General features: G+C 40.2%; 1 protein-coding gene across 3 annotated transcripts in view; it reads left to right on the top strand.

Annotated features, from left to right (window-relative positions):
* Positions 1-26,849, top strand: part of SIMC1 (SUMO interacting motifs containing 1) — an 86,257-nt gene that overhangs the window by 43,819 nt on the left and 15,589 nt on the right. Inside the window, exons 2-8 of one of the 3 annotated variants that reach the window (XM_049874365.1) lie at positions 6,238-7,812; positions 10,789-11,021; positions 11,780-11,849; positions 13,622-13,776; positions 21,478-21,630; positions 23,328-23,456; positions 23,987-26,434. In XM_049874365.1, coding sequence (XP_049730322.1) covers positions 6,238-7,812; positions 10,789-11,021; positions 11,780-11,849; positions 13,622-13,776; positions 21,478-21,630; positions 23,328-23,456; positions 23,987-24,014 — 2,343 coding nt within the window. In that variant the 3' untranslated portion in view covers positions 24,015-26,434. Of the gene's footprint in view, positions 1-6,237; positions 7,813-10,788; positions 11,075-11,779; positions 11,850-13,621; positions 13,777-21,477; positions 21,631-23,327; positions 23,457-23,986; positions 26,435-26,849 lie in introns of those variants that run through there. The other 2 variants (XM_049874364.1, XM_049874366.1) reach the window with 2 other exon arrangements.

Here is a 26,849-nt window from a genome sequence, read left to right on the forward strand (position 1 = left end):
TATGTAATCTCCAGCATCGTTTCTACCACCAAGGCCATGTTTTCCAACTACTCACCCTTCTTCTTTGTTTCCAATTTTCATGTTCCAGTCACCAATAATTATCAATGCATTCTGATTACATGTTTGATCAATTTCAGATTGCAGAAGCTGGTAAAAGTCTTCAGTTTCTTCATCTTTCGCCTTAGTGGTTGGTGCATAAATTTGAATAATAGTTGTATTAACTGGACTTCTTTGTAGGCATATGGATATTATTCTATCACTGACAATGTTGTAATTCAGTATAGATCTTGAAGTGTTCCTTCTGACAAATGCAATGCCATTCCTCTTCAAGTTGTCATTCCCCACATAGTAGACCATATGATTGTCCAATTGAAATTAGCCAATACCAGTCCATTTCAGCTCACTAATGCCTAGAATATTGATGTTTACACATCCCATTTCATTTTTGACAATTTCCAATTTTCCTAGATTCTTTGTACATTCCACATTCTGATTATTAGTGGATGTTTACAGCTGTTTCTTCTCATTTTTGAGTCGTGCCACATCAGCAAATGAAGGTCCCAAAAGCTTGACTCCATCCACATCATTAAGGGCGACTCTACTCTGAGGAGGCAACTCTTCCCCAGTTGTCTTTTAAGTACCTTCCAGCCTGAGGGGTTCATCTTCCGACACTGTATCAGACAATGTTCTGCTGCTATTCATAAGGTTTTTACTGGCTAATTCTTTTCGGAAGTAGATTGCCGGGTCCTTCTTTCTAGTCTGTCTTAGTCTGGAAGCGCAGCTGAAACCTGTCCGCCACGGGTGACACTGCTGGTATTTGAATACCTGTGGCACAGCTTCCAGCATCATAGCAATACATAAGCCTCCGCAGCACAACAAGCTGACAGATGCATAGGGGCAGTCATTAATAGCACAAGTACATTCCACCCAAAAGTAAGGACACCAAAGGTCTGAAAGACACTAACAATTACCATGACCTAACTGATATTTGGAAACCCTGGTGACGTAGTGTTTAAGTGCTCTGTCTGCTAACCAAGAGGTCAGCAGTTTGAATCTGCCAGGTGCTCCGTGGAACCTCTATGGGGCAGTTCTGCTCTTTCTTACAGGGTCGCTATGAGCCAGGATAAACTCGACAGCAGTGGGTTTAGATTTTTTTTTTTTTTAATGATATTTAGGAGACCTGGTTGCCCAGTGGTTAAGGAGCTTGGCTGCTAACCAAAAGGTCAGCATTTCAAACTCAGCAGCCACTCCTTGGAAACTCTATGGGGCAGTTCTGCTCTGTCCTGTAGGGTCACCATGAGTAAGAATCAATTCAACAGCAGTGGTTTTTTGGTTTTTTTTAATTGACATTTATAGAACTATGTCCAACACTTAAGAATACACTTTTTTTTCCCCAAATGCACAGGAAATATTCACCAAGCTGCGCCATATGTTAGGCCATAAAACAAGATTTAAAATATTTTATAAGATTCAAATCTTACAGAGTATGTTTTCTGACCATAATGAACAGAAATTAGACATCAGCAACAATAGAATAATTATTATAACTCCAAGTTTCAGGAAATGCAAAACTCACTTATAAACAACCCATGGATCAAAGAAGAATTCACAAAGGAAATTAGAAAATATTTTAAACTACATGATAATAAAATTGCTACATATTAAATTTTGTGAGATGAAGCCAAAGCAGCACTTACAGGGAAGTTTATAGTTTTAAATGCTTATATTAGAAAAGAAAGTCTAAAATCAATTATCTGCACTTCCACCCTCAGAAGCAAAAAAAAAGAAGTGCAAATTAAATCCAAAGGAAATAATAAAGATAACAACAAATAAATGAAATAGAAAGCAAATGAAAAACTGATTTGGAAATATTAACAGCATTGATAAAGTTCTAGCTAGACTGATCAAGGATAAAAAATACAGAAGACACAAGTTACCAATATTGGAATAAAAAAAGAGAATAAATAATTCTATATAAAGCATAGAATTAAAAGAATGATAAGGGACTATTTTGAACAAATTTATGACAGTTTAACAACTTAGATGAAATGGGCAAATTTCTCAAAATGTAAATTACTGAACTGACATAAGAAATCGAAAATTTTAATAGCCCTATAGCATCTAAGAAAACCCTGATGGTGTAGTGGTTAGGAGCTACAGCTGCTAACCAAAAGGTCAGCAGTTTGAATTCAACCCACTCTATGGGGCAGTTCTACTCTGTCCTATAGGGTTGCTATGAGTCAGAATCGACTTGATGGCAATGGCAATGGGTTTTTTGGTTTTGGTATAGCTACTAAAGAAATTGAACTTAAAATTTAAAACCTTCCTACAAAACTAATTTCAGGCTCAAATAGCTTAACTGATGAATTCTATTGAACATACAAGAAAGATAAGTTACCAATCCTATACAGCCTAAATAGAGGGAGAGAGAATAGTTCCCAAATCACTTTATGTTGTTGTTGTTAGGTGCCGTCGAGTCACTTCCGACTCATAGTGACCCCATGCACAACAGATGCACACTGCCCAGTCGTGCGTCATCCTTACAGTCTTTGCTATGCTTGAGCCCATTGTTGCAGCCACTGCATCAAGCCATGTCGTTGAGGGTCTTCCTCTTTTCCGCTGACCCTGTACTCTGCCAAGCATGATGTCTTTCTCCAGGGACTGATCCCTCCTGACAACATGTCCAAAGTATGTAAGACACAGTCTCGCCATCCTTGCTTCTAAGGAGCATTCTGGTTGTACCTCTTCCAAGACAGGTTTGTTTGTTCTTTTGGCAGTCCATGGTATATTCAATATTCTTCACCAATGCCATAATTCAAAGGCGTCAAGTCTTCTTCAATCTTCCTTATTCATTGTCCAGCTTTCACATGCGTATGAGGCGATTAAAAATTCCACAGCTTCATCAGACACACCTTAGTCTTCAAGGTGACATCTTTGCTTTTCAACACTTTAAAGAGGTCCTTTGCAGCAGATTTGCCCAGTGCACTGCGTCTTTTGATCTCTTGACTGGTGCTTCCATGGATGTTGATTGTGGATCCAAGTAAAATGAAATCCTTGACAACTTCAGTCTCTTCTCTGTTTATCATGACGTTGCTCATTGGTCCAGTCATGAGGATTTTTGTTTTCTTTATGTTGAGGTGTTAATCCATACTGAAGGCTCTGGTCTTTGTCAGTAAGTGCTTCAAGTCCTCTTCACTTTCAGCAAGGAGGGTTATGTCATCTGCATAATGCAGTTTGTTAATGAGTTTTCCTCCAATCCTGATGCCCCATTCTTCTTCATATAGCCCAACTTCTCCGATTATTTGCTTAGCATACACTTTATGAATCACTTTATGAAGCTAGTTTTATTCTGATATCAAAACCAGAAAAAGAAATTACAAGAATAGGAAAGTACAAATTAATATTCCCGCATGACTCTGTAAAAATTTTTAGCAAAATACTGATAAATTAAACCCAACAATATATAAAATGGATAATACATCATAACCAAGTGGAGTTTGTCGCAGGATTGCAAGGTTAGTTTAACATTTAACATGTAATCTCTGTATTAATGAAGTGAAGGAGGAAATCATATCATCATCTCAATAGATGCAGGAAAAGCATTTGACAAAATATAATACCTATTCTTAGTAAAGTAGGAAAAGAAAGGAACTTCCTTAACTTGATAAAGGGAATCTATGAAAAACCCACAGCTAACACTATACTTAATGATGAAGGACTGAAATTCTGTCCTCTAAGTTCAGAAACAGGGCAAGAATGTCTCTTCTCACCTGTTCTGTTCATAATTATACTGGATGTCTTAGATATGGCAGGAAGACAAGAAAAAGAAAAAGCATACATATTGGAAAGGAAGAAGTAAAACTTTGTTCACAGTATGATTGTTTATACAGAACTGTAAAAAAATCTACAAAAAAGTTACTCAAACTCGTAAGTGAAGTTAGGTCTCAGGATGTTGTTGTTGGCTGCCATCAAGTCAGCCACTGACTCATGGGAACCACATGCACAATGGGACTGGACCGTTGTGATCCATAGAGGAATGGATCACACCTTTGGCTGATTTTTTTTTTTTTTTTGGAAGTAGATTGCCATGCCTTTCGTCATGGTCTCAGGATACAGGATTAGTATATATTAAATGAATAGTATTTCTCTATACTAGCAATGAAGAATTAGGAAATGAAATTAAAAATAGATTTCATTTTCAATGTTGTTGAATACTCTAAGACCTACAAAACATAGTTGAAAGAGATCTAAGTAAACAAATAGTTATATCCCATTCATAAATTGGAAGGCTAAATATTTTTGAGATGCCCCTCCTTTCTAAATTTATATATATATATGATGAATACGTTCAATACTATCTCAATCAAAATTTCAGCAGGATTTTTTGCAGAAATTGACAAGCTGATTCTAAAAAAGCAAACTAAAATAGACAGAACAATTTTAGAAAAGAAAAACAAAGTTGGAGGGCTTATTAGTTCAAGCTGTGGTAATCAAGGTAGTGTGGTACTGATTATATGAAAGACATATCATCACACAGCCTACAGCTGACTTCATTCAGATGTTCACTCTCTTTCCCCAGCAAGCAATCAGTAGAGCAGAATAGAGAGTTCAGAAATGGACACACATAGTTATGGTCAATTAATTTTCAGCAAAGATGCTAGGTAATTCAATTCATTTTCAGCAGATGGTGCTGTAAAAACTGGATAGCTGTATGAAAAAAAAGAGGAAAAAAGACCATCGACCTTTACCTCACACTGTATTAGCTCAGAGATTAACTCAAAGACCTGAGTATAGAAGTTAAAACTATAGAAGTCACAGGAGAAAATCTTTGCCACCTTAGAGAATGCAAAGATTTCTTAAGACATAAAAAGCATGAACTGTAAAAAAAAATTTTTTTTTAATAATTTGGACTTAAAACTCTTGCTTTTCAGAAGACACCATTAAGAAAATAAAAAAAGCAAGCTACAGAGTCAAGAAAATATTACCAGTATGTATACCTGAAGAAGGGCTTGTATTCAGTATATAGAAAGGAAGGCAAACAACCTAATATCAAAATGTGCAAATTATTTGAAAAGATACTTCACAAAAAAAGATAAATGAGTGGCCAATGAGCACAAGAGAGAATGCTCAGAATTATTAGTCATCAGGGAAATGTAAATGAAAACCACAATGAAATGATACTTCCTACCTATTGAAATGGTTAAAATGAAAAAGATCGATAATACTGTTCACTGGAGAGAATGTAGAGCCAACTGGAACTCTTGTATACTGCTGATAACAATCTAAAATAATTTAACTACTTTGGAAACTTTTTGGCAGTTTTCTACAAAATTAAATATACCCCTCTGTTACACAGCAGTTTCACTCCTAGATATTTACCCAAGAAAAGAATATGTTTACACAAAGACTTGTACCTGGTGTTCATAGCAGATTTACTCCTAAAAGTCCCAAGCTGGAAGCAACCCAGACACTCATCAACGTGAATGTGGTACGTCCATGCAATGGAATACTATGTATGCTTGTACAGTGAAGTCTGTGAGAGACAGAACTCGATGGGACTGGCTTGTTTTTCTGGTTTTCGCAACTTTTCTGCCTTTGACAGGGTGCAGTCTCACCACTTTTCTGTCGCTCCTTTTAGTGGAAAATATTTGAGTTTTCCTTCTCTAACAAGTTTCTGCCTTACACAGGTTCCAGGTTTTGCTGTACAGTTCTTGGGTAGATAACCTTGTTGTTAGTTGCCATCCAGTCCGCCTGAACTTCAGTTTCCTCATCTGTATAATGGAGATGATAATGCCTACCTTATAAGATTTTTATGAAAATTAAAGATATTGTGTGAGAACACTCAACATGTTCTTAGCACATAGTAGATTTTTTGTATTAGTCCCTTCTTGTTTAGCTTTTGTTGTACTTATCCTATGTATTTGCTTTTCCAAACAAAGGTTGCTTATTACTTTGTAACTTAAGGTTGAAATCTCCCCTACCTCTCCCCTGTCCCTGAAAAAAATTCCCACTATGCTCCCAGTTATGTGCATATGACATTTGGATAATTTAAGAAGGTATAGAGGTTGACAGCTTTGATGGTATCTAAATGTTAACCATAGAAAGCAGTGTTTATGTTATAGAAGATGTGTAAATTATCAGTGAAGTGAAAAGGTAAAATAATGCTCAAGATTTAAGTCTTCTCGTAAAACTGAGAATCCCTACTTGACCTCTTATCTTCTCACAATCCTTCAACAGGACTTTATCGACTTAACTAGAGAAACCAGACCAAGGGCAAAGGATCGTAATGGACTCTGTGTGATCGACCTGACAGGAACTGAGGAAGAAGATAGCCCAATTGCCACTCTTGACTTGACTCAAGAATCTGTTGCTCCCTCTCAGAAGGAGCCAACCAGTCTGCAGACATGTGCCAACCTCTCCAACAAAGAGGTAATGGAAGGGCGGGTGGACCGAAGCTCTAGGCCTGGCACACAGAGAGTCGTTAACAACGATCCTGTGGATTTGGACCTGTTGGAAGAGACTACATTTGAATGTCCCCAGCACCTTACATCCATCAGTCAGGACTCTGTTTATCCAGCAGAGCCCAATTGTAGCTCAACAGCATTCAAAGGTGACTTTGGCTTCTTGGCAAGCCTACAGCTAACTTCAGATGTTCACTTCCCATCCCCAACAAGCAATAATGGTAGCAGCAGCAATCAAAGGGCACCCTTGCCATGCCCACTGCAAGCCTCGCCATGCCCACTACAAGCCTCACCATGTCCTCCACGAGCTTCCTCATGCCCACCACGAGCCTTGTCATGCCCTCCACAAACCATGCAGTGCCAACCACAAGCCTTGCCTCACCCACCTCAAGAAGTTCCATGCCCTTCTCAAGATGTGCCCTGCCCTCAGAATGAGCCATGCCCTCAGCAGGATATGCCAGGCCCACCTCAAGACTCATTGTGGCCTCCTCAGCTCTCACCAAGCCCACCTCAAGACTCATTGTGGCCTCCTCAGCACTCACCGAGCCCGCCTCAGGACTCATCGTGGCCTCCTCAGCTCTCACCAAACCCACCTCAAGACTCACTCTGCCCACCTCAAGACTCTCTAGGCCTACCTCAAGAGGTACCAGGCCCACCTCAAAACATATCATATCCACTAAATGTGGCACACTTGCAAGACATGCCACAGTCATTGCAAGATGCACCACAGTCACCAGCAGACATGCCACAGACACCAACAGACATGCGACATTCACCTGGAGACATGCCACTGTCACCTGAAGATGTTCCACATTTACCTGGAGCCATGCCACCGTCACCAGAAGACATGCCACGTTCACCTGGAGATGTACCCCTGTCAGCAGATGTGTCACAGTCACCAGGAAATACACCACACTCACCAAGAGATGGGCCACACTTAACAGGAGACGTGCCACACTTACCAGAAGATGTGCTGCATACCTCTGGAGATATGCCACGCCCACTTAGAGACTTGCCTGACTTACCACAAGATAAGCCTGACTTACCCCAGAATGATGTACAGAACCATGACACTCCTATGGATATCTCAGCTTCATCCTCTAGGAGCTGCTCTCCCAGTCCACAGTCTCCCTTAGAGAAAGTTCCTTGGCTTTCTGTCCTGGAAACCCCAGCCAGAAAAGAGATATCACTGTCAGAGCCTGCCAAGCCTGGGTCTGCCCAGGTACAAGTACGAACACCACAAGGCAGGCTGCTCAACAGACCATGCCTGCATAGACTGAAGTACTTTTTACGCCCTCCGGTGCATCATCTCTTCTTCCAGACGCTAATACCAGATAAAGACACAAGAGAGGTGAGCTAACATAACTTGTTCTAAGGATTGGGGTTCTTTTGTATAGGCCTAGGATAAAGCTACTGTGACTGGAGTCCATGCATGAGAGGACAGGCCCAGTATAGACTCAACATTGTTATCGTTCCATCGCTATGGAGACCAGGCAGTTTAGAGTCAGATCAGGGTCCAAATTTCAGCTGCACACTTAAATACTGGCATCATACAAGTCACTTTACCTTTCTAAGCCTCAGCTTTCCTATCTGTAAAATGAAGATGAAAACATACCTCACAAGGCCATTAAATGAGATGACATGTAAAGTGCCTCTTAGAGTGTCTGGCTCATCACAGGACTTCATCAGATGCTTGTCTTCGACTCTGGGTCTTTCTCTTTCTAATGCCCTTATCACAGCTCCCATATCACAGAGATAATCTCTTGACACTTCAGTGCCTCCAAAATCATTACTCCCTGCCCTTCAGGGAGGAAATTCAATTTTAAGACTTTAGTGAGGATGCAGCTTCCCATTGGTCCTCGATCTATGAGGACTAAACCAGATGTGTAAGGGAAAAATGTGTGGCTAAGTCCCACAACGTGAAGCTATTTTTTCATTACCCACAACTCCGTTCCCAACATTAAGAAGACTGACTTGAGTACAAAAAGTCAAAGGATGCATTCTCCTCCTTGTTGGGGCAATCAGTGATCCAGCTTAGCAGGTGTCAGGTGGTCACATTGAATTGGCTTTGGAGGGTGATTTTTCTTCTCTTTTTTGTTTTTATTTTTCTCTTGTCTTCTGCTTCTGAGTGACTCCACTCAACCATTAGCTCATTATTTTTTCCCAGTGGGTTCACCTCAAGTTGGTGATACTTAATGGATAATCTGTCCGTCATTAAGAACACTTGCGGGACTAGAGAGAGTTTATCAGATTCCCTAGTGAAGACTGTGGGGCTTTTCGTAGGCACAGTATGACTACACAAAGCCACCAGTAGATGCCTATGGGAGACCACGTCACCCTTCTCTGTATACACATAGCTCAGATTTTTAGTTGACAGTTAAGCTGGACAGAGTGGATTTTTCTACTTCGTCTTTGTTTCTTACCTTCTTAAAGAACCTCAGCCATCTAGAACACATCTGTGAATCTTTTCTGCCCCTCCTATAATTTATTTTGTGCCTTTAATAAATACTTATTCACTAGGCCCATTTTCCCCCAGAACTTCTTCAGCCATTCCCTACACTGCCACTTACCAGCCATTCACCTTAACTCCCTGAGTCTTTTTTTGTTTAACTCTAAAATAGGGTCATACTACTCATATCATAGAGTTGTTTGACTTCAAGATGAACATCTAAAGCACATAGCCATCTTTCAGGACTTATAGAAGTGTTCTATAAGTATTAATTCCCTTTAAGGGTATGGGCATCAAAACAATTTGTAAACATTTATCTGTTTGTAGATTTCCCCTTTTGTAGACAAGAAATGAATAATAAGGGCCCAAGGTTGTAAAGTGGAGCCCTGGTGGCACAATGTTTAAGAGCTCAGCTGCTAACCAAAAGGCCGGCAGTTCAAATCCAGCAGGTGTTCCTTGGAAACCCTATGGGGCAGTTCTGCTCTGTCCTATACGGTCACTATGAGTTGGAATCAACTTTATGGCAATGGATTTGGTTTGGTTTTTTGATAATGTTGTAAAGTGCATCAAGTATAAAACCTGTCACCAAAGCAAGATGTTTGTTCTTCTCTTGTCTTCTCTTGCTCTTAATTCTCATTACATGCCACATACAGCCATGGCCCCTCATCAGAGAGCTCAGAAGGACCCTGGGGTGATTTGAGACATGAGGAGAGCTAACTGGTCGTCTCTCCTCCAGAAGATTTTCTGGAAGGGAAAGTCCAGTCATCACTGTTTACCCTGTTCTACATAAGCTGTCAGATCTTTGGTTGGCTATTTTAAAGTTAGAATTTATTTTCTGAGTTTAAAAATCATACTTATTATTATAAAACATTTTTAAAATATAAGAAATATCAGCTACAGTGCTATCACTCAGAATTTATTATTGTTAATTTGGTATATTTCCTTCTTATTTGTATTTTTTATGCATATGCATAAAATTATCAAATTTTCAATAATTGGGATTTTATATATATACACATGTGTATGCATTTTTTATTTTTCTTTGTAGAGAGCAAGGGTTAAGAGGGGGGCTCTGGAGTTACACCATCTATATTTGAAACCAGCGTCTGCCATTTGCTGCATGACAAATGCTTAATCTCTCTAAATCTTAGTTTCCTTGTCTATAAAATGGGAATAATAATAACATGTATTTCCTAGGGCTGTAAAAATTAAGTGAGGATAAGTTAAGTGTTCAAAATCATTATTATTATATTCCCATATCAGTAAAAATTGAATATTTTAAAAAGTAGTAAGTGCCTATTGTGAAAAAAGTTGAAAAATACAACAAAGCATAAAGAGGAAGTCATCACTCACAATTCTACCATCCAGATAACGGAAACCACATTTTACATATTGCCTCCCAGGCTTTATGTATATATATGTTTTTTGAAAAGCAATTTAATATTTACTGTTGTCTCAAAAACAACAAAATACTATTCTCCTCCTAACAACAAAACTTAGTTAAAATTTCTCTCCATCTGTTTTAGTATCTGACATAGCACTGCAATTTACCCTATTATCTCATCACCCTCACCCCAAACTCAACTTAGACTAGCTCTTGACTCTTTTGCACTTCCTTTTCTATCCTGTACTTTCACACAGATGAAATCACGTTGTACATAGAATTTTGAATTCTGACTTTTTAAACTTAATATAAGCATTTTCATATATCATTAAAAGTTTTTTAGATAAGGCTTTCCTGTAGTTTTTAAATTATTATTATTATTATGAAAAATAATAAATGCATAAAAAATTTTACTGTCTTCAACCTGTTTCAGAACCCTTCATTTTTATGTGCTATGGAAACCCATCCTGATTCATTTATTTTTATCTCTACAGAGCAAGTGTCGAAAAGCAGAAGTTATCCCGCATCGAAGACTAAGAATGGTGACAAATACAATTGAAGAAAATTTTCCCCTGGGGACTATGCAGTTTTTGATGGACTTTGTGTCACCTCAGCATTACCCACCCAGAGAAATTGTGGCTCACATCATCCAGAAAATCCTACTGAGTGACTCAGAGACCCTGGATGTCCTAAAGGAGGCCTACATGCTCCTCATGAAAATTCAACAGTATGAACCTTCCCAGCCAGCTGTTGGCAAACCTGCCAGGGAACCTAGACTCGGTCACTGCTTTGCCTTACCTAAGCTTTATTCAGCTAACCATTAGGGAAGCTGATTTAGTATATTAGTGTAATCTGGGTCACAAGTGATAGGAAACTCAATCTAGACCAGCTCCCCAACTGGTAAACGAGAATTTAATGGCTCGTGTTACTAGCAACCTAGGGGTACGATGTGACTTGACTCTGTATTCAAAAGTGGTTACTAAGACCCATTTTTCAGCTCTGCTTTGGCTCTATTTTCAGGTTCCACATGGTAGCGCCCGAGTTTCAGGCTTTTATGACACTCCTAGTGGGAGAGAGAGCCTACTTCCCTGATAGTTACACAAGAGTCCTGAAATTGAGTCCTATAGGCTTTGATTGGCCTAACATCAGATATGTGCCCATCTTTCAGCCAGTCACTATGAACTAAGGGGTAGAATAGCATCCAGGGTACTAGTAGGTAAAGCCAGCTGCTTATGGGCTAAAAGTGTTAAAGAGTTGGTTTCTTGAAGCAAAATTGGGGTATTAATGCCTCTAAAAATAGGAGCATATACTAGGTAGCAGAAAGCAATGAAGTTCTACTATACCCAGACTGAGATGGTATGGTACAAGAGGGTGGGCAGGAACACTGAGGATAAAAGAAGGATTCTTCCTTTTATCATCTTCCGGACCCCAGCCCTTCTTCCACCAAACTCTCCAGAACTGTAATTGATGTCACTTGACTTTCAGGCTACATCCAGCCAATGCCAAGACAGTGGAGTGGGACTGGAAGCTGCTCTCCTATATCATGGAGGAAGAGGTAATATAACAATCATAAGGGGTATCTTTTACAGAGGAATTTTAACTAGGAACAAAAGTAACAGCAAATCTGGTAGTAAAGTCTTCATCGTTATTCCCTCCTTATATTCCTGCTGCTGCAAAAAAAAAATTCCTATTGAAGTGCTATGTGCTGTCTTCCAATTCAAGATCAGATTCGTTGACTTATCCCCTCTCCCTTTTAATGGGATCATAAGATCCCATAAAATGTAATAATAAATGAATAGAGATGTTATAAATCCATGGCAATGAAAGTGAGGAGAAGGACAATAGATTGGAACAAAGATTTGGAAGGCCTCGAAGACAGGTAAGAGCGATGACCAATGAACCCGGACAGAGAAAGCCACAGGCCAGAATACATGGAGAAGGGTCTGCAGCCAAGAGGGGAGGAAATCTGCCCTTCAGAACACACAGATAGGCTTTGGACTCAGAAACAGAATATATAGTAGAGGGTGGAGTGAGATATGGCAGTAAACGGATTTGCTAAAAGGCTGTAGACGGGACAGTCGGCCTCTCCCTCCTTGAGGACAGCAAGTCCAGTAGCCAGGTTACCTACCGGAAAAGGGCAGTAGTGGTAGAGTCGTCAATACCTGTCTAACTTCAGGGAGGATAATGCAAATCAAAATCAGCCCAAGGCTGATCCCTATGAGGTGGAGGTCAGACATACTTCCACTCTCCAGCATTTTTACCGATTCTGACACAGCCATCCCTCCCACAGCACTCCCTACTTCTCTACTGGGTTCAATAATCTGTTGCAATGGCCACACAAAAGACAGACCATACTTACAGCTAAGTGGTTTGTTAAGGAAGCAACAAGGTATGACTGGGGATCAGTTGGGCTTTATTAGTTAGGATCATTTCACCTGTAACAGAAAACCCAACTCAGACTTGCTTAAAACAATAAGGGTACGTGTAAGCTCACATTACTGTAAGTTCAACAGTGGGGTAGACATCATGGTTGCTTGATCTAGCAGCTCAGCAGTGACTTTAAGGATCCAGTTTCCTTCTGTCTCTCTGTTCTGCTGTCCACAGATCTGTGGCTATCCTAAGACTGATAAGTTCAGTGTGAGAAAGAGACTGACTTCCCCTGGCCATCTCTTAAGATCACTATACTCCTGGAGACTCCAGCAGACCTCTGGGTGCAACTTAGCTATTAGGAAATGTTAATTATCTGCAGATGCCTATATATTTTGAATAAATAGATTATTTGGGGCTTCTACTGTCTTAATGTGGAGAGCTTATTGTCTAGGCAGTATACTTATGACTGGGCCCCCTGCTCACTGGTAAAGACATAACACAGGTGAGAGAATAGGGAAAAGAAAATGGCTTCTGAAACCTTAGCTAAACCAGTTGCCACCAAGATGACTCTAACTCATGGCAGCCCCATGTGTCAGAGGAACTGTGCTCCACAGGGTTTTCAATGACTAATTTTTTGATAGATCGCCCAGGCCTTTCTTCCAAGGTGCCACTGGGTAGACTCGAACCTCCAACCTTTTGGTTGGTAACTGAGCACATTAACCATTTGCACCATCCAGGGACTCCTCTGGAACCTTACAGGGTATGATTCTTTTAGCAGTTGCCCTGTTTGTCCTCATTTGTAATGCCCCAGCCTGTCTGCACTCTCCCAGAGCCTCTCTTTCAGGTACAGCCACACTTGCTGACTTGTAGCCCTCCCTTAGACTTAGCATTTATGAGAGCCAATACTCACTGTCATCCAGGGAGGAAATTCGGACTTCTCATTCTTTCTCCCCACAGGGACAAAATCTGCCCGGCCGAGTGCTTTTTCTGCGTTATGTAGTACAGACCCTGGAGGATGACTTCCAGCAGATGCTGAGGAGGCAGCGCCAGCATTTACAGCAATCCATTGCAAGCACTGTGCTGTCCTGTGACAAGCAGCCCCACAATGTCAGGTAACCAGCCGCCTGAACCCTGGAATTGCAAGAGGGTCAGGGTTACATGTAGGCAGCTACTGAATGGAATCTGCATCTCCAGTTCCTCTTCTGTGGGCCAGAGAGTATCAGATAGGTGAGATTTTCAGGTCATTATATAGCATAAAAAGATAATCATTAAAACTGTAGACAATCATAAAAGAAACCCTTTTTCTGCACCAGCTATGAGTCAGACACCATAGCTTGAATAATTTTTCTGTCAAGACCGTCAGACTTCCTCTGGTTTATTTCAGTATTGTCCAAACAGCCTGGTACAATCCACATGGGAAACTTCAACCTGTGTGAAACTTTTTATTTATAGCTTTTATAAGCCTAGGTTTCTTTCTAGCCCCCTGAGTAACTCAAGATAAATCTCTTGATTTAGGGTCTCATTTGTCACTATTAGTTTCTGATAAGTAATGTTATGGTAATAGGCCATGTGGCTAACCAAATAAGCAATAAGGAAGCAAGCGTGCATTCTTTTTATAAAATCAGGGTCAGAACTTCTGGAAAGTCCACACAGTGGAACTATTATATCCTTGTACCAGGAGGAAAAGATGTAATTTCTAGGGTGAGGATCTCAGGCTGGAATTTTCCTCTTGGAACCATACCCCTTGCTTTTTTAGAAATGAGTCTCACCATCATAGTGTACCAGCATCCTTTCTTAAGAGCAGCACTGAAATTCTTCTACTGAAATTTACATGCCCATGTGTTCTTACATATTTATTAAGAATAGTTTTCAGAGGCCATATGGGATATTAATTATTATAACTCCTCTAACAAAAAAGGAGGATGTTTCATTGTATTTTGGGCATTGGTCAGCTTCTTAGTTTGCATGCCTGTGTCTATTTCTCTGTGTATGGCATTTTCTGTAAAATTTAAATGTCCTAATGGAACAGAATCGAGAACTCAGATGTAAATCCATCCACCTCTGATCAGCTAATCTTTGACAAAGGACCAAAGTTTATTAAATGGGGGAAAGACAATCTTTTTAAAAAATACAGCTGGCAAAACTGGATGTCAGTCTATAAAAACAATGGAACAGGACCCATACCTCACACCGTACACAAAAGCTAACTTAAAAAGAATCAAAGACCAGGAAAACTGGGTGAATGGACACGGGGAACCTGGAGTGTAAAGGGAAAGGGGCAGAGTGTGACATGTGGCGGGGACTGCAACCAATGTCACAAAACAATCTGTGTAAATTTTTGAATGAGAAACTAATTTGCACTGTAAACGCAATAAAAAATTATTTTAAATAATATAAGTCCTATTATGAGAAAAGCAGATCATGGTGAAAGAGGATTAAGGGAGGAGAGAAGGGAAGATCTTTCAACATATGGTAGTAAGAGAAGGACTCTGAAAAGGTGACATTTAAGTTGAGGTCTGCAGAATAATAAAGATCCAGGCAAGCAAAGAGCCAGTGGAAGCCTGTTCCAAGAAAATGGAAGAACAGAGGCAAAGGCTGCAAGATGAGAAAGTAGACGGTAAAACTGAAAGAAGCCTACCGTAGGTGGGTGAGGGAAGACTAGCATGAAATGAGGGTGGGGAGAGGTAGGGCCAGACCGCTCAGAGCCTTGAGAGCCTTGGTGATTTCATTTAAATTTTTTCTTTCAGAATAAAGTGAGGCCACTAACTGCTTTTAAGCAGGGATGTGATTGATACAATAAAAATTTAAAAAATTGCTGCTACATGGGAAACGGATTGTACTAGAGCAAGAATAGAAGCAAGGAGGCCAGTTGGAAGACAATGGGTCCAGGCAAGACATATCAGAGGCTTGAACTGGGGCAGTGGTAGTGGAATAGAAAGAAAGGATCAAGAGTAAGATGCTTAGGAGGTAAGTTCAAGAGGACACACTAATAGACTGGATATAGAAGATGAGGGAAAGAGATTCATGGCCAGAATCCAGGCATCAAATCTAGTGATTTTCCCTTGTCTAGGCTACTCCTGGAAACCCTGGTGGCATAGTGGTTAAGTGCTGTGGCTCCTAACCAAAGGGTCGGCAGTTCGAATCTACCAGGCGCTCCTTGAAAACTCTATGGGGCAGTTCTACTCTGTCCTATAGGGTCCCTATGAGTAGGAATCAACTCGACGGCACTAGGTTTGGTTTGGGTTTTGGTTAGGCTGCCCCTGCTCAGCTCTGTGGTATTGGAGTTTGCATCTTTGGAACTGAGTGAGAACCAAACAGTCTCTATGAGATTAGAAATGGGAAACCTTCTGGGAAAAAAACATTTATTCTATGGTATGTAGCACCCTGGCCCTTGAGACATGTAGGCAGACTAAATGAAGGAGGAAAAGAACTGGCTACCATGTTGTTGTTGTTGTTAGGTGCCGTCAAGTTGCTTCTGGTGCATAGCGACCCCATGTACAACAGAACAAAACACTGCCTGGTCCTGTGCCATCTTCACAATCATTGCTATGTTTGAGCCTATGTTGCAGCCACTGTCTTATTCTATCTCCTTGAGGGTCTCCCTCTTTTTCACTGGCCCTCTACTTTACCAAGCCATAGAATACAGGAAATAGACTCCATTATTTTTTAATGCTTTAAATAAAAAAATAGATAAGGTGGGTTAAAAAAATTTTTAAAGTAGGAAAGCAGAAAGCAGCTTCATAGATACAACTTTCAAATGATTCTGGGGCAGAGAGGGGGTGGGTGGACGCATGTATATAGACGGAAAGAAGGAGGGAAAGAGAGAGGACGCCAGTAGGGCAAAAGGCATATGAAAGGGTGTGTGGGTGTTCTTAGTACCATCCTCGTAAATTTTCTGTAAGTTTGATATTATTTCCAAATTAAAAAAAAAAAAAAAGTAGGGATAGAAAATCAGTAGAAAATTTAGAAACAGCACAGGACAATGGAGTTGCATTTTAAATTGAAAAATAACAATTTAAATATCAAGAGCAACTCTGCCCACCATTATGCTTGTGAGCCTAGGCATTAGAGTGACCTCTCTGTTGCTCTCATTTCCATGTCTCATGGTGTGAGCTTCTCACTATATTGAATATGATTCTCAGGTTTAGAGATAGGCATTTTTTGGTATTTGTGACCTCTAAATGCAAATCAGGACCCTCATTTCGTGCTCCATCAGTGAAAAAAAAAAATCTGTTCCAGCTGTTCATTAAGAGATAGATGTTAGATTGACCTCACAACTCATCAAACAAAAAAACTGTACAGTTTATTGCATGTAAATTATACCTCAAAGGTGATTTTTTTAATTTTATTTGATTTTGTTGTTGTTGTTGAGAATATACACAGCAAAACATACCCTAATTCAACAGTTTCTACTGTACCACTTAGTGACATTGATTACATTTTCACCCTCCTTTTCTGAGTTGTTCCTCCCCCATTAATATAAATTTTCTGCCCCCTAAGGTTTCTATTTCATCTTTCAAGTTGCTATTTTCAGTTTGATCCCATATAGATAGTTCGTAAAAGAGCGTAATGGTCAAGGCTGACATTTAAAGATGATTTTTTTAAAAAGAGAAAGAGAGAGCAAGTCAATCTCCATGTGGTACCTTCTTAAGGGATTTTCTTTTCTTTCTTTTTTTAACTATACATACAAAGACTCAATGCTTAGGGGACAGTGAGCTTCTATGAGGATGATGATATGATTTGGGAATGGATAAGGGTGACGGTTGTACAACATGATGAGCATAATTAATGTACATGTGAAGATTGTTGAAATGGCAAATTTTGTAACATAGGTATTTGTTATTGTTGTTGGCGGCCATCAGTTTGGTACCTGACACATCACCAAATGTTATAGAATAGAACTACATGAGGTTTTCTTGGCTGTAATCTTTATAGAAGCAGATTGCCAGGCCTTTCTTCCATAGAGCCACTGGGTGGGTTTGAACCACGAACCTTTGGGTTAAGAGTCAGTCACAAACTGCTTGTGCCACCCAGGCTCCCGCCAAAGCCGGAACCTGTTTAAGGCAGAAACCTGTCAGAGAAGGAAAACTCAAGTATTTTCCACTAATAGAGAGTGATAGACTACACCCCGTCAAACGTGGAAAATTTGCAAGGCTCAGAAAAACAAGGCAGTCCTGGTGAGTTCCAGCTCTCACAGGTTTTACTATATATATTTACCACAATTAAAAAAAAAAGAGTAAACTCTTTGAACAAGATTTAAGAAATACACTAAGCCTCCAGGTTCCCTCCCCTATGTTTTCATTTTCCTCAGGGGTAACTACTTTCAACTCTTATTTGATTCTTTTGAAATTTACCACCGTATGGCTAAACAGTAAGCCTTCTTGTTTTTTCACTGTTAGCCATTATCTACTGACTTCCCACATGGCAGATGAAGAGTTAGCTCTTTTTTCTCCCTACTGTCCCCCTCACACACACACATTTCGCAGTCCCCATCCCATTAATACAATTATATCATAATTTTGTTTAGATCAGTATTCAGTGTTTCTGTTACTATAATTGTGTGTGTTAGTCAGAGTTGAGTCAAATTATAAACTATGATTACTTTTCTTTCCCCTAGAGTTAATAATTGTCTGATTTTGTTTCCTAGCTTTCTTTGTGCATATCAGAAATCAACCTCAAATTCTCTGTTTTGGTCTCAATCTCCTCTCAATGTTTATTTGCACTAGGTTCCCGCTAGGTATTCCATTAATTTCGTCTTCTCAAGGAAATCTGTCACAGAGTGTTTTGATCGTCAAGCTGGATTGGTTGTCCTCTTTGCCAGCCTTCTTCACCATAAATGTGAAGATTCCCTTCACTTCTTTCCAGTATCAAATCTCTTGAATTTGTTTTTTGCCTTACATCTTTCTTGATTTACTCCCTCGTTTTGATGGATCAGTCTCCAATAGCTTCCTAAGAAAGGTATGTGGGGAGTAAAGTTTTTGAGATCTTGAATGTCTGAAAATATCTTTTTCTTCCCACACAATGATTGATAATTTAGCTGAGAATAGAAATTTAAGTTAGAAATAACTTTTCTATAGCACCTTGAAGGAACTCTTCCATTGTCTTCTAGCTTCCAGAATTGCTGTTAAAAAGTCATAAGTTATTTTCATTAATGATGTTTTTATACGTGCCCTGCTTATTTCCTCTGGAAGTCTGTAGAATCCTGTTTTGGCCCAGTATGTTTGTTGTAGGTCTGTATTTATCCATGGTGCTGGACATTCAGTGGACCGTTTCGGTCCTGGAAAATATGGTTTTTCATTTCTGTTATCATGTTTTTAATTTTCAACAGCTCTTTTTTTTCCTCTCTCTCTCTCTCTCTCTCTCTCTCTAAAGGCACCATCTTAAAAAAAATAGTATTCTTGTTTTCTTCTTTCATGGATCCATATCTTCTCTTATATCTTTGATAGATTTTTTTGTTTTGTTTTTCTCTGCATAATGTCTGTTTTGCCCAAGGTTTTTTTTTTTTTTTTTAATTTGGTTTTGGTTATTTTGATCTCTCTCATGTTAGAAGCTTTCCTTAGATGTCTAGTAAACCTTAGTAGTTTACTCATGTTTAAGGATAAAAGACTCAAAAGCTAATGGAGGTTCTGAGCACATGGCAGGACTTATCATTTTTGAACTTCCCTGCAGGTAGAACTGTAGGTAGAGCCCTGGTGGCATAGTGGTTAAGAGCTTGGCTGCTAACCAAAAGGTTGACAGGTTGAATCCATCAGAATCTCCTTGAAAACCCTATGGGGCAGTTCTACTCTGTCCTATAGGGTCACTATGAGTCAGAACTGACTCAATGGCAATGGGTTTTGTTTGATTTTTTGGTAGGTAGAACTGGCTTCCTATTTCTTGGAAAAATCCCCCATGTCAGTGTCTTTAGGCCTTTTCTCTTGGGCTGATTGGGTCTTCCATCCAATCTCTCATGTGAAGGATGGGTTTCTACCTATACAAAGGATGGGTTTCTAGAAGCGAAGTGTAGGACAGCCAAGCGTCCTTGCATTTGCAGGTATGTGTTCATTTAGTACCCATTTTTGCTGCAGTGCCTTTGCCTCCCGACTGTGCCTGATATCCCACAGTCCAGAGAACTCTTTGTTTTACCTCTCCACAAAATTAACCTGTAGTCTGCCGGATTGGGGAAGAAGATCTAGGAATCGAAAAATTTCTTAAACAGCTTTCCAACCATCCTACTTATTTTAACTAACCCCCTGTCATCCCACTTCAGAGAAATCTGGTGCTGCCATTGCAGAACTTATTAAACATTCTTTTTCTTTCCTCTCTCCCTCCCTTCCTCCCTCCCTCTCTCTTTCTCTCTCATTGGTAAATACAGTTGGTCTTCTCACTTTTCTCCAATGCTGGCTTAGGATTCAGCTTTCTCAATTCTGCTAAGTCATTTACATTTATCTCTTTGTCAAGGCCATGTCATTGTTGTTGCCAGGTGCCATCAAGTTGATTTTCAACTCATAGCGACTCCATGCGACAGAGTAGAGCTGCCCTATAGGGTTTTCTTGGCTCTAATCTTTATGGAAACAGATCACCAAGTCCACCTGCTGACTGGGTAAGTTTCAACTGCCAACCTTTTGGTTAGCAGCTGAGCACTTAGCCATTGTACCACCAGGGCTCCTTTGCAAAGACTTTAGACTTAGATTAAACATCATTCCTAAAACATGACACACTTGCTTAGCTAGTTAATTGGTTACGTTTACTTTTGTAATCAGCATCTCCTAACCCACTACCGAAACCAAAGGCCGGGTCCTTGACATTACTGACATCTAACCACACCCCTCCATCCGCCATCCTTTTGCCTCCCTCCATCTGAGGTAATCATCATCCTGAAAGTTCATCATTTTCTTTCTTTCCTTCTTATATAGTTTTATTGTGTCTGTGTGTATCCCTAGTTCCTTTGAGCTTTATAAAAATGGTATCATGCTCTATATGATCTACTGGGACTTATATTTTTCACTTAATATTATATATTTCTAAGATTCATCTATATTGATGCCTGTCGCTGTGGCTTATTTGTTTTGACTACCATGTAATTCCCCATTTTGTGAGTATACTTCATTTGCCTGCCAGCTTCAAAAATGTCACTGCCTTTGTCTCCTCTCATCCCCTCTTCCTTATGGATTTATGCCTTTAAAAAAAAAAATCCATTTACTATGATATTAATGGGGTTTTAGGAGGGAAGAAAATTAGGTGTGTGTATTCAATCCACAATTTTTACCTGGGTTATGTAAGTGATTTTTTAAAGTAATTTTTGACCGTATTTTTACCTCTCTAACTTTTAGGACCTAAGCCTCATATAAAGTGTAACTCCACTGCCCATGCTCTAAAACCTTGCTTGTTAGTATTAATAGATGAAATCTAGTAATAGAGACCTGGCAAGGACATCTGTAGCCACCCTGTCCAACTTTCTACCTAGTCAAGGAATGTTCCCGGTCAGAAAGCCACACATAATGCTCCTTGACCACAGAGGTACCTTTCAATTATTATAACTGAAAGAACAGTCTTGAAATCTTGATATTTTAGTTAGCCTTTGTAGCCTCATTGCAATTATATGTGGGATTTCCATTAGACATTTTTAAATATTGAAAATAGCCCCTCCTGGGGACATCGTAAAAAAAAAAAACCAAACCCATTGCCATCAAGTCGATTGCAACTCATAGAGGAAACCTAGGGGTCTAGAAGTCCAGGTTAAGGCTGCAGTTGCAAGCACCCTACAACACAACAGAAGTTTAAACACTTTCTTACTTGTTTTCTTCCGCCCCTCCCCCTCCCCCCCGTTGCAGAGATGTGATCAAGTGGCTGGTCAAAGTAGTAACTGAAGATGAATTGACTGAACCCCCAAATGAAAATCAAACCTCTTCGGAAACAAGAATCTTGAAAGCCAGCAGCAGCCACCCTTCTCCCCAGCCCAACTTGACAAAGAACACCAATCAGCTGTAAGGAGCAGACAAAAGTTGTCTCCCCCAGGGACTATTGGGATTTTGAGTTTTAGAGAACAGCACTACTTCCCCAAAATTAGCAAGCCCTTACAGCATAAAACTGATTCTTATTAAAGGCTATAGTAGTTTGATTAAAGACTAAATTTCTTAATTCCAAGTGTAGAACAAAAATGGATGCTTTCTTCCCTAAATAAATAGGACTTCACTAAGTGAATACACGTTCAAAAACAGGAGTGAAACAAAAGCTAGAGGCCACTGCCCTCCCTTTCCTGGAGTCTAGAAAACAGCAAAGGGTGACAGCTCCTTATCACTTCAGATGTCCACTGACAGCAGAAAAGAATGGTGGGTAGTGGGTGTTCTGGCAGCCTCTAGTCCTCAAGGACCTGGGTCTATCCCTTCCAGTCTGGGTAGAAAAACAGCAGTTCAACCTGTAGGCACCAAGAGGTTATAACAGCAATGGTTCAGACCAGGGCTAGCCCAGGCTGCCCTGGGAAGAGGCTCATGGCATTTCTTTTACAAGGTTAAGAGTGTTCTTGGCATTATTTTGAGAGATGCCAGGGTTTTAGGGGCTTCAGCTGTCCTTGCATAAGTAACCTACTATCCCATGTCAATCATATTCTTAAAATATGATATGTGAAATGTTATGTTTCAAATACAACATTTGTGCCTAAAATTTAGAATGCTGTATTATAATCTATTTGCACCAACCTGATTTTCATATCAGGCCTATGGGCTTCACCTATTTTAGGAAACTGCCTGCAGATTTCCTGAAAATGGAGCCCTTTCTTCCATCACAAATAATACATGTTAGAAAAGGCTGGCATCAATAAGACCACAGGCCAACAGCTATTTTAAAGATAGATGAGAAGGTTGAGGAGCAAAAAGTTTAAGTAAATGGAAGTAAGAGAAAGAAAAGGCTGACATCAGGCCAGACTCACCTTCCTGAAGAAAGGTGAGATTCCTTGGGGGTTGCCCAAATTCCTTTGCCACACCAGCCTGGCTGTCTCCCACAGTTAGATCTGATGGGAGAGCATCAGCTTCTACCAGTCAGAGTTCTCAGACTGAACGTAGTAAGAAATTGCTGTAAAGGAACCAAATAACAGGAGAAAACTATCTGGCAAATATGTATTTTCTCCTGATTCAAAGAAACTCAAGTAATTTTCATTCATTCTGAACCTCAGTTTCTTCATCTATAAAATAGGGAGGTTATAGATTAGCTGATCCTTAAAGCTCTCTCAGTCTTTAAGACTGTATGGTTCTGCTTTATGAATTTAAGAGCAGCTTTCTTTTGTAGCTCAACCCTGGATTCTGAGAGGTTCAGATAGTATGATCTGGCAAAAGGGCTTCAAGTCAATTCCAACTCATAGGTGCCCTATAGGACAGAGCAGAACTGCCCCTTAGAGTTTCCAAGGAGCGCTTGGTGGATTCAAACTGCCAACCTTTTGGTTAGCAGCCATAGCACTTAACCACTACGCTACCAGCGTTTCCAAAAAGGCTTCAGATAGATGGAACTGATAAATAAAGTGTGCTGATGGCTTCAGTAGTTCTCCATGTGTGTTTTACAAGTTCTTCCTTTAGGAGGCTTTATCCTGATGTACACCAGTAGGGGCCCCCTCCCAGCTCCCAGCTCCCAGCTCCCAGGGTGGCGACTTGCCAGTCCCCCCACTCACCTGTGTTCTGTGTTCTGGACTCAGGATCGTCTGCCAGCTGCAGAGGATGCTGTCTATAGCCGTGGAGGTGGACCGGACCCCCACCTGCAGCTCTAATAAGATTGCCGAGATGATGTTTGGGTTTGTGCTAGACATTCCTGAGAGGAGTCAGAGGTGAGTCTTGGTTTTATTTTTGTTTTTTAATATAAGTAGTTTTTCTTAAGACAAGTTCTCTATCTATCCCAGCTGCTGAGAAACAGAATTTCAAAGAGAAAAATTCCAAATACTAGTTAAATTGGGAAGAAAGAGGTGGATTATTCCTGTCTCTTTAACCTTTTGAGAGAAGGTTCTCAACTAATTGTTGTTATTTGCAACTAAGGCATGATTTCTTGGGAAGAAGCAGGATACCCTAAATACAGCCTAAATTTTTCTACCTTATCCATTTGACTAACAACCTTATTTATCCTTCAATATTCAGCTGTTAAGTACCAGTGCAGTGCAATGGATTGCTTTTATATGGCCTTTCTAGCCATGATCTTGTAACTCCCACCAAAGGATTGGATGGGACTATGCAAATAAGGTGCTTATGACTCACCAGTGTGATTGAACAGCTTGTGAATGATGCAAATAAGGTGCATGGCACCCTTGTGGGGGTAGGACCAGGCAAATAAGGTGTATGGAACCCTAACGAGGGGCTTGGTCAGTTTTGCCATCCCACTAGTCATAAAATGAGCCAACCCAGAGGTGGAAAGAGGGGACTTCACTACCACCAAGAAGAAGAGACAGGAGCAGAACATGCCTTTGGACTTGGGGTCCCTGCACCAAGAACCTCCTAGACCCAGGAGACAGAAAGAGAGACCTGTACCACTGGAGACAGCATGAGATGGCGAGAAGTGGCAGCAGAGAAACGACAGTAGCAGAACGAGGAGACTGGCATGAGACAACACGGTCGGCTTCCCGGCCCATGGAGGAAGGTGGCTACAGTGGGTGTGTCAACCCACAGACTGAGAGAGCTGAGTGACTGGGCAGGAGACTTCCTGGTGGAGTGGGGTGCCTCCAGGCACTTGTCATCAGAGCTAGGCTCAGCGACCCATGGAACGAGAGGGCTGAGCACCTTCAGGCCAAGGCTTCCTATGGGAGTGGGGTATCCCCAGGCACTTATTGGTGGTGCTGAAGAGCTTTGTAACACTTTCCCGAGCAGGGCAGAGTCCCAAGGGGTCGAGGGACAGAGAGAGGCCTGCCTGCAGGCATAGCTGAGAAGAGGCTGTCCTGATCGAAAATCCGTATCCTGAGTTGTTCCTGATCCTGAGTTGTAACCTGTTATTTCCCTAATAAACCCCATAACTGTGAGTATGGTCTGTTGAGTTCTGTGTGGCCATTGCAATGAATTATTGAACCCAGCAGAGAAGTAGAGAATGCCATGGGAGGGACGGCTAGTGTCAGAATTGGTAAAAAGTTTGGAGAGTGGAGGTACGTTTGACCTCCACCTGACAGGAATCAGCTTTGGACTGATGCTTATTTTGATCTCCTCCCCCTTGTGAAGTAAACAAGGAGATTGGGTGCCACCACACCACCATTTTGCAACCAGTTTCTCCCCTGACCCTCAGCCATGGGGCTTGGCATAAGTAAAGTGTTCACTTAAAAGCTTGGTGGGTAAATAAAATAGGAATGTTCAATATTAGGTGGAGGAGAGATGACCCAAGAATGAACCTGTAGAATGAACCCAGATAGTAAGGATAAAGAATTCAGTTTCTCCAAGCATGAATTAGTGAAGGATTTCATTAGGAAGAAATAAAGAGTCCTTCGCAAGGACCAGTAACTCCTTCCTTAAACCAGTAACTTTGGAATCCAGAAGAATAAAAATAAACTGGAATGAATATGAATTCATGAGCAGGTGCTGGTACAGAAAATAACTATGAGAGAGCCACTGTGCAGTGATGACCCTTGGGGAATTATGTATGTTTGTCTGCAGTGCATCTCCACCAGCTCCACGTCTGCTTCCCATCCCATTCCCTAAGCTCTCAGCTAGCAGTCAAGACTGCTCTTGAGCAGCTCCGGTTTCTTCCGTAATAGATAAATATTCTAAATAGTAGAAAAAAATTTAATACCAAATAGTATTTTAATAAGGGCTTAATTAAAATATCCTGCTAAGATTAAAACGAACATTTTTGAGTTCCTACAACTACTCCTATATTAATTATCTCAATTATGTTCATGAAATATCCCTATTTAACAAATGAGAAAAAGAGGCTCAAAAAGGTGAGTTAACTAACACAAGGTTATACAGCTAATCAGATTTAGAACCCAAATTTAAACAAAGCTCTGCTTAATCCCAAATTCAGTGTTCAAAGGAGACAATATATTGTAGCGGTCAGACAGAAGGAAGTGCGTAAAAATGCCATGCATGTCTACCACTCTGTCGGGAGTACTGCATTTGTGTCTAACTCCCATATCATTCGTTCATTCATTCCAGCCTCTGGGGAGAGATGGGAATTCAAGAAATAGGTAGCTACAAACGAATTTAGACTTAAAATAGACAAAAATAATTTCTAAAACCTAGCCCTACTTTAGAACTCTCTCAGAGAGGCAAATTGGCAACCCACCAAGTTATACTAGAAGACACTTTCATTTGGCCTTTACGTTTGTTTATTTTAGTTTTTTAAACTTTAGGTATAATTTACATGCAATTAAATTATACAAACTAATTTACCTAAGTATCATTTGATAAGGTTTGGCAAATGCATGTATCCACATGACCCACGCTCCTATCACTTTCCAATAACTCATTTATGGAAATCCTGCAACCTTGCTAAATTTACTTATTCTAATAGGGTTTTTTTGTGTATGTGTGATTTCCTTAGGATTTTCTGCATACACAATCATGTCATCTGCAAATAAAGACAGTTTAACATCATCTTTCCCAATCTGCATGCCTTTTGCTTCTTTTTCTTGCCTTATTTCATGGGCTAGTATCTCCACTTGAATGTTAGAGAAGTAATGAGAGCAGATATCCTTGCCTCATTCCTGATCTTAGAGGAAGAAACATTCAATCTTTGACCATTAAGTGTGGTATTAGCTGTAGATGTTCATAAGTGTCCTTTGTCAGATTGTAGATATTTCCTTCTACTTCTAGCTTATTGTTTTTTATTCAGAATGGGTATTGAGTTTTGTCAGACATGTTTTATGCATCTGTTGAGATAATCATATGACTTCTTTATTCTGCTGGTGTAGTGAATTACACTGATTAATTTCCTAATGTTAAACAAACCTTGTTGTTGTCATGTGCATCGAATTGGTTCTGATTTATAGCGGCCCTACATTCAACAGAATGAAACACTGCAGCATCCTCAAAATCGTTGCTATGTTTGAACCCATTGTTGCAGCAACTGTATCAGCCTATCTCGTTGAGGTTCTTATTTTTCGTTGACCTTCTACTTTACCAAGCATGATGTCCTTCTCCAAGGACTGGTCCTTCCTGATAACATATCCAAAGTACATGAGATGAAATCTTGCTAGCCACCCTTCTAAGGAGATTTCTGGCTGTACTTCCAAGAGAGATTTGTTTGT

This window comes from Elephas maximus, chromosome 2 (genome assembly GCF_024166365.1).
Source record: "Elephas maximus indicus isolate mEleMax1 chromosome 2, mEleMax1 primary haplotype, whole genome shotgun sequence".
NCBI lineage: Eukaryota > Metazoa > Chordata > Mammalia > Proboscidea > Elephantidae > Elephas > Elephas maximus.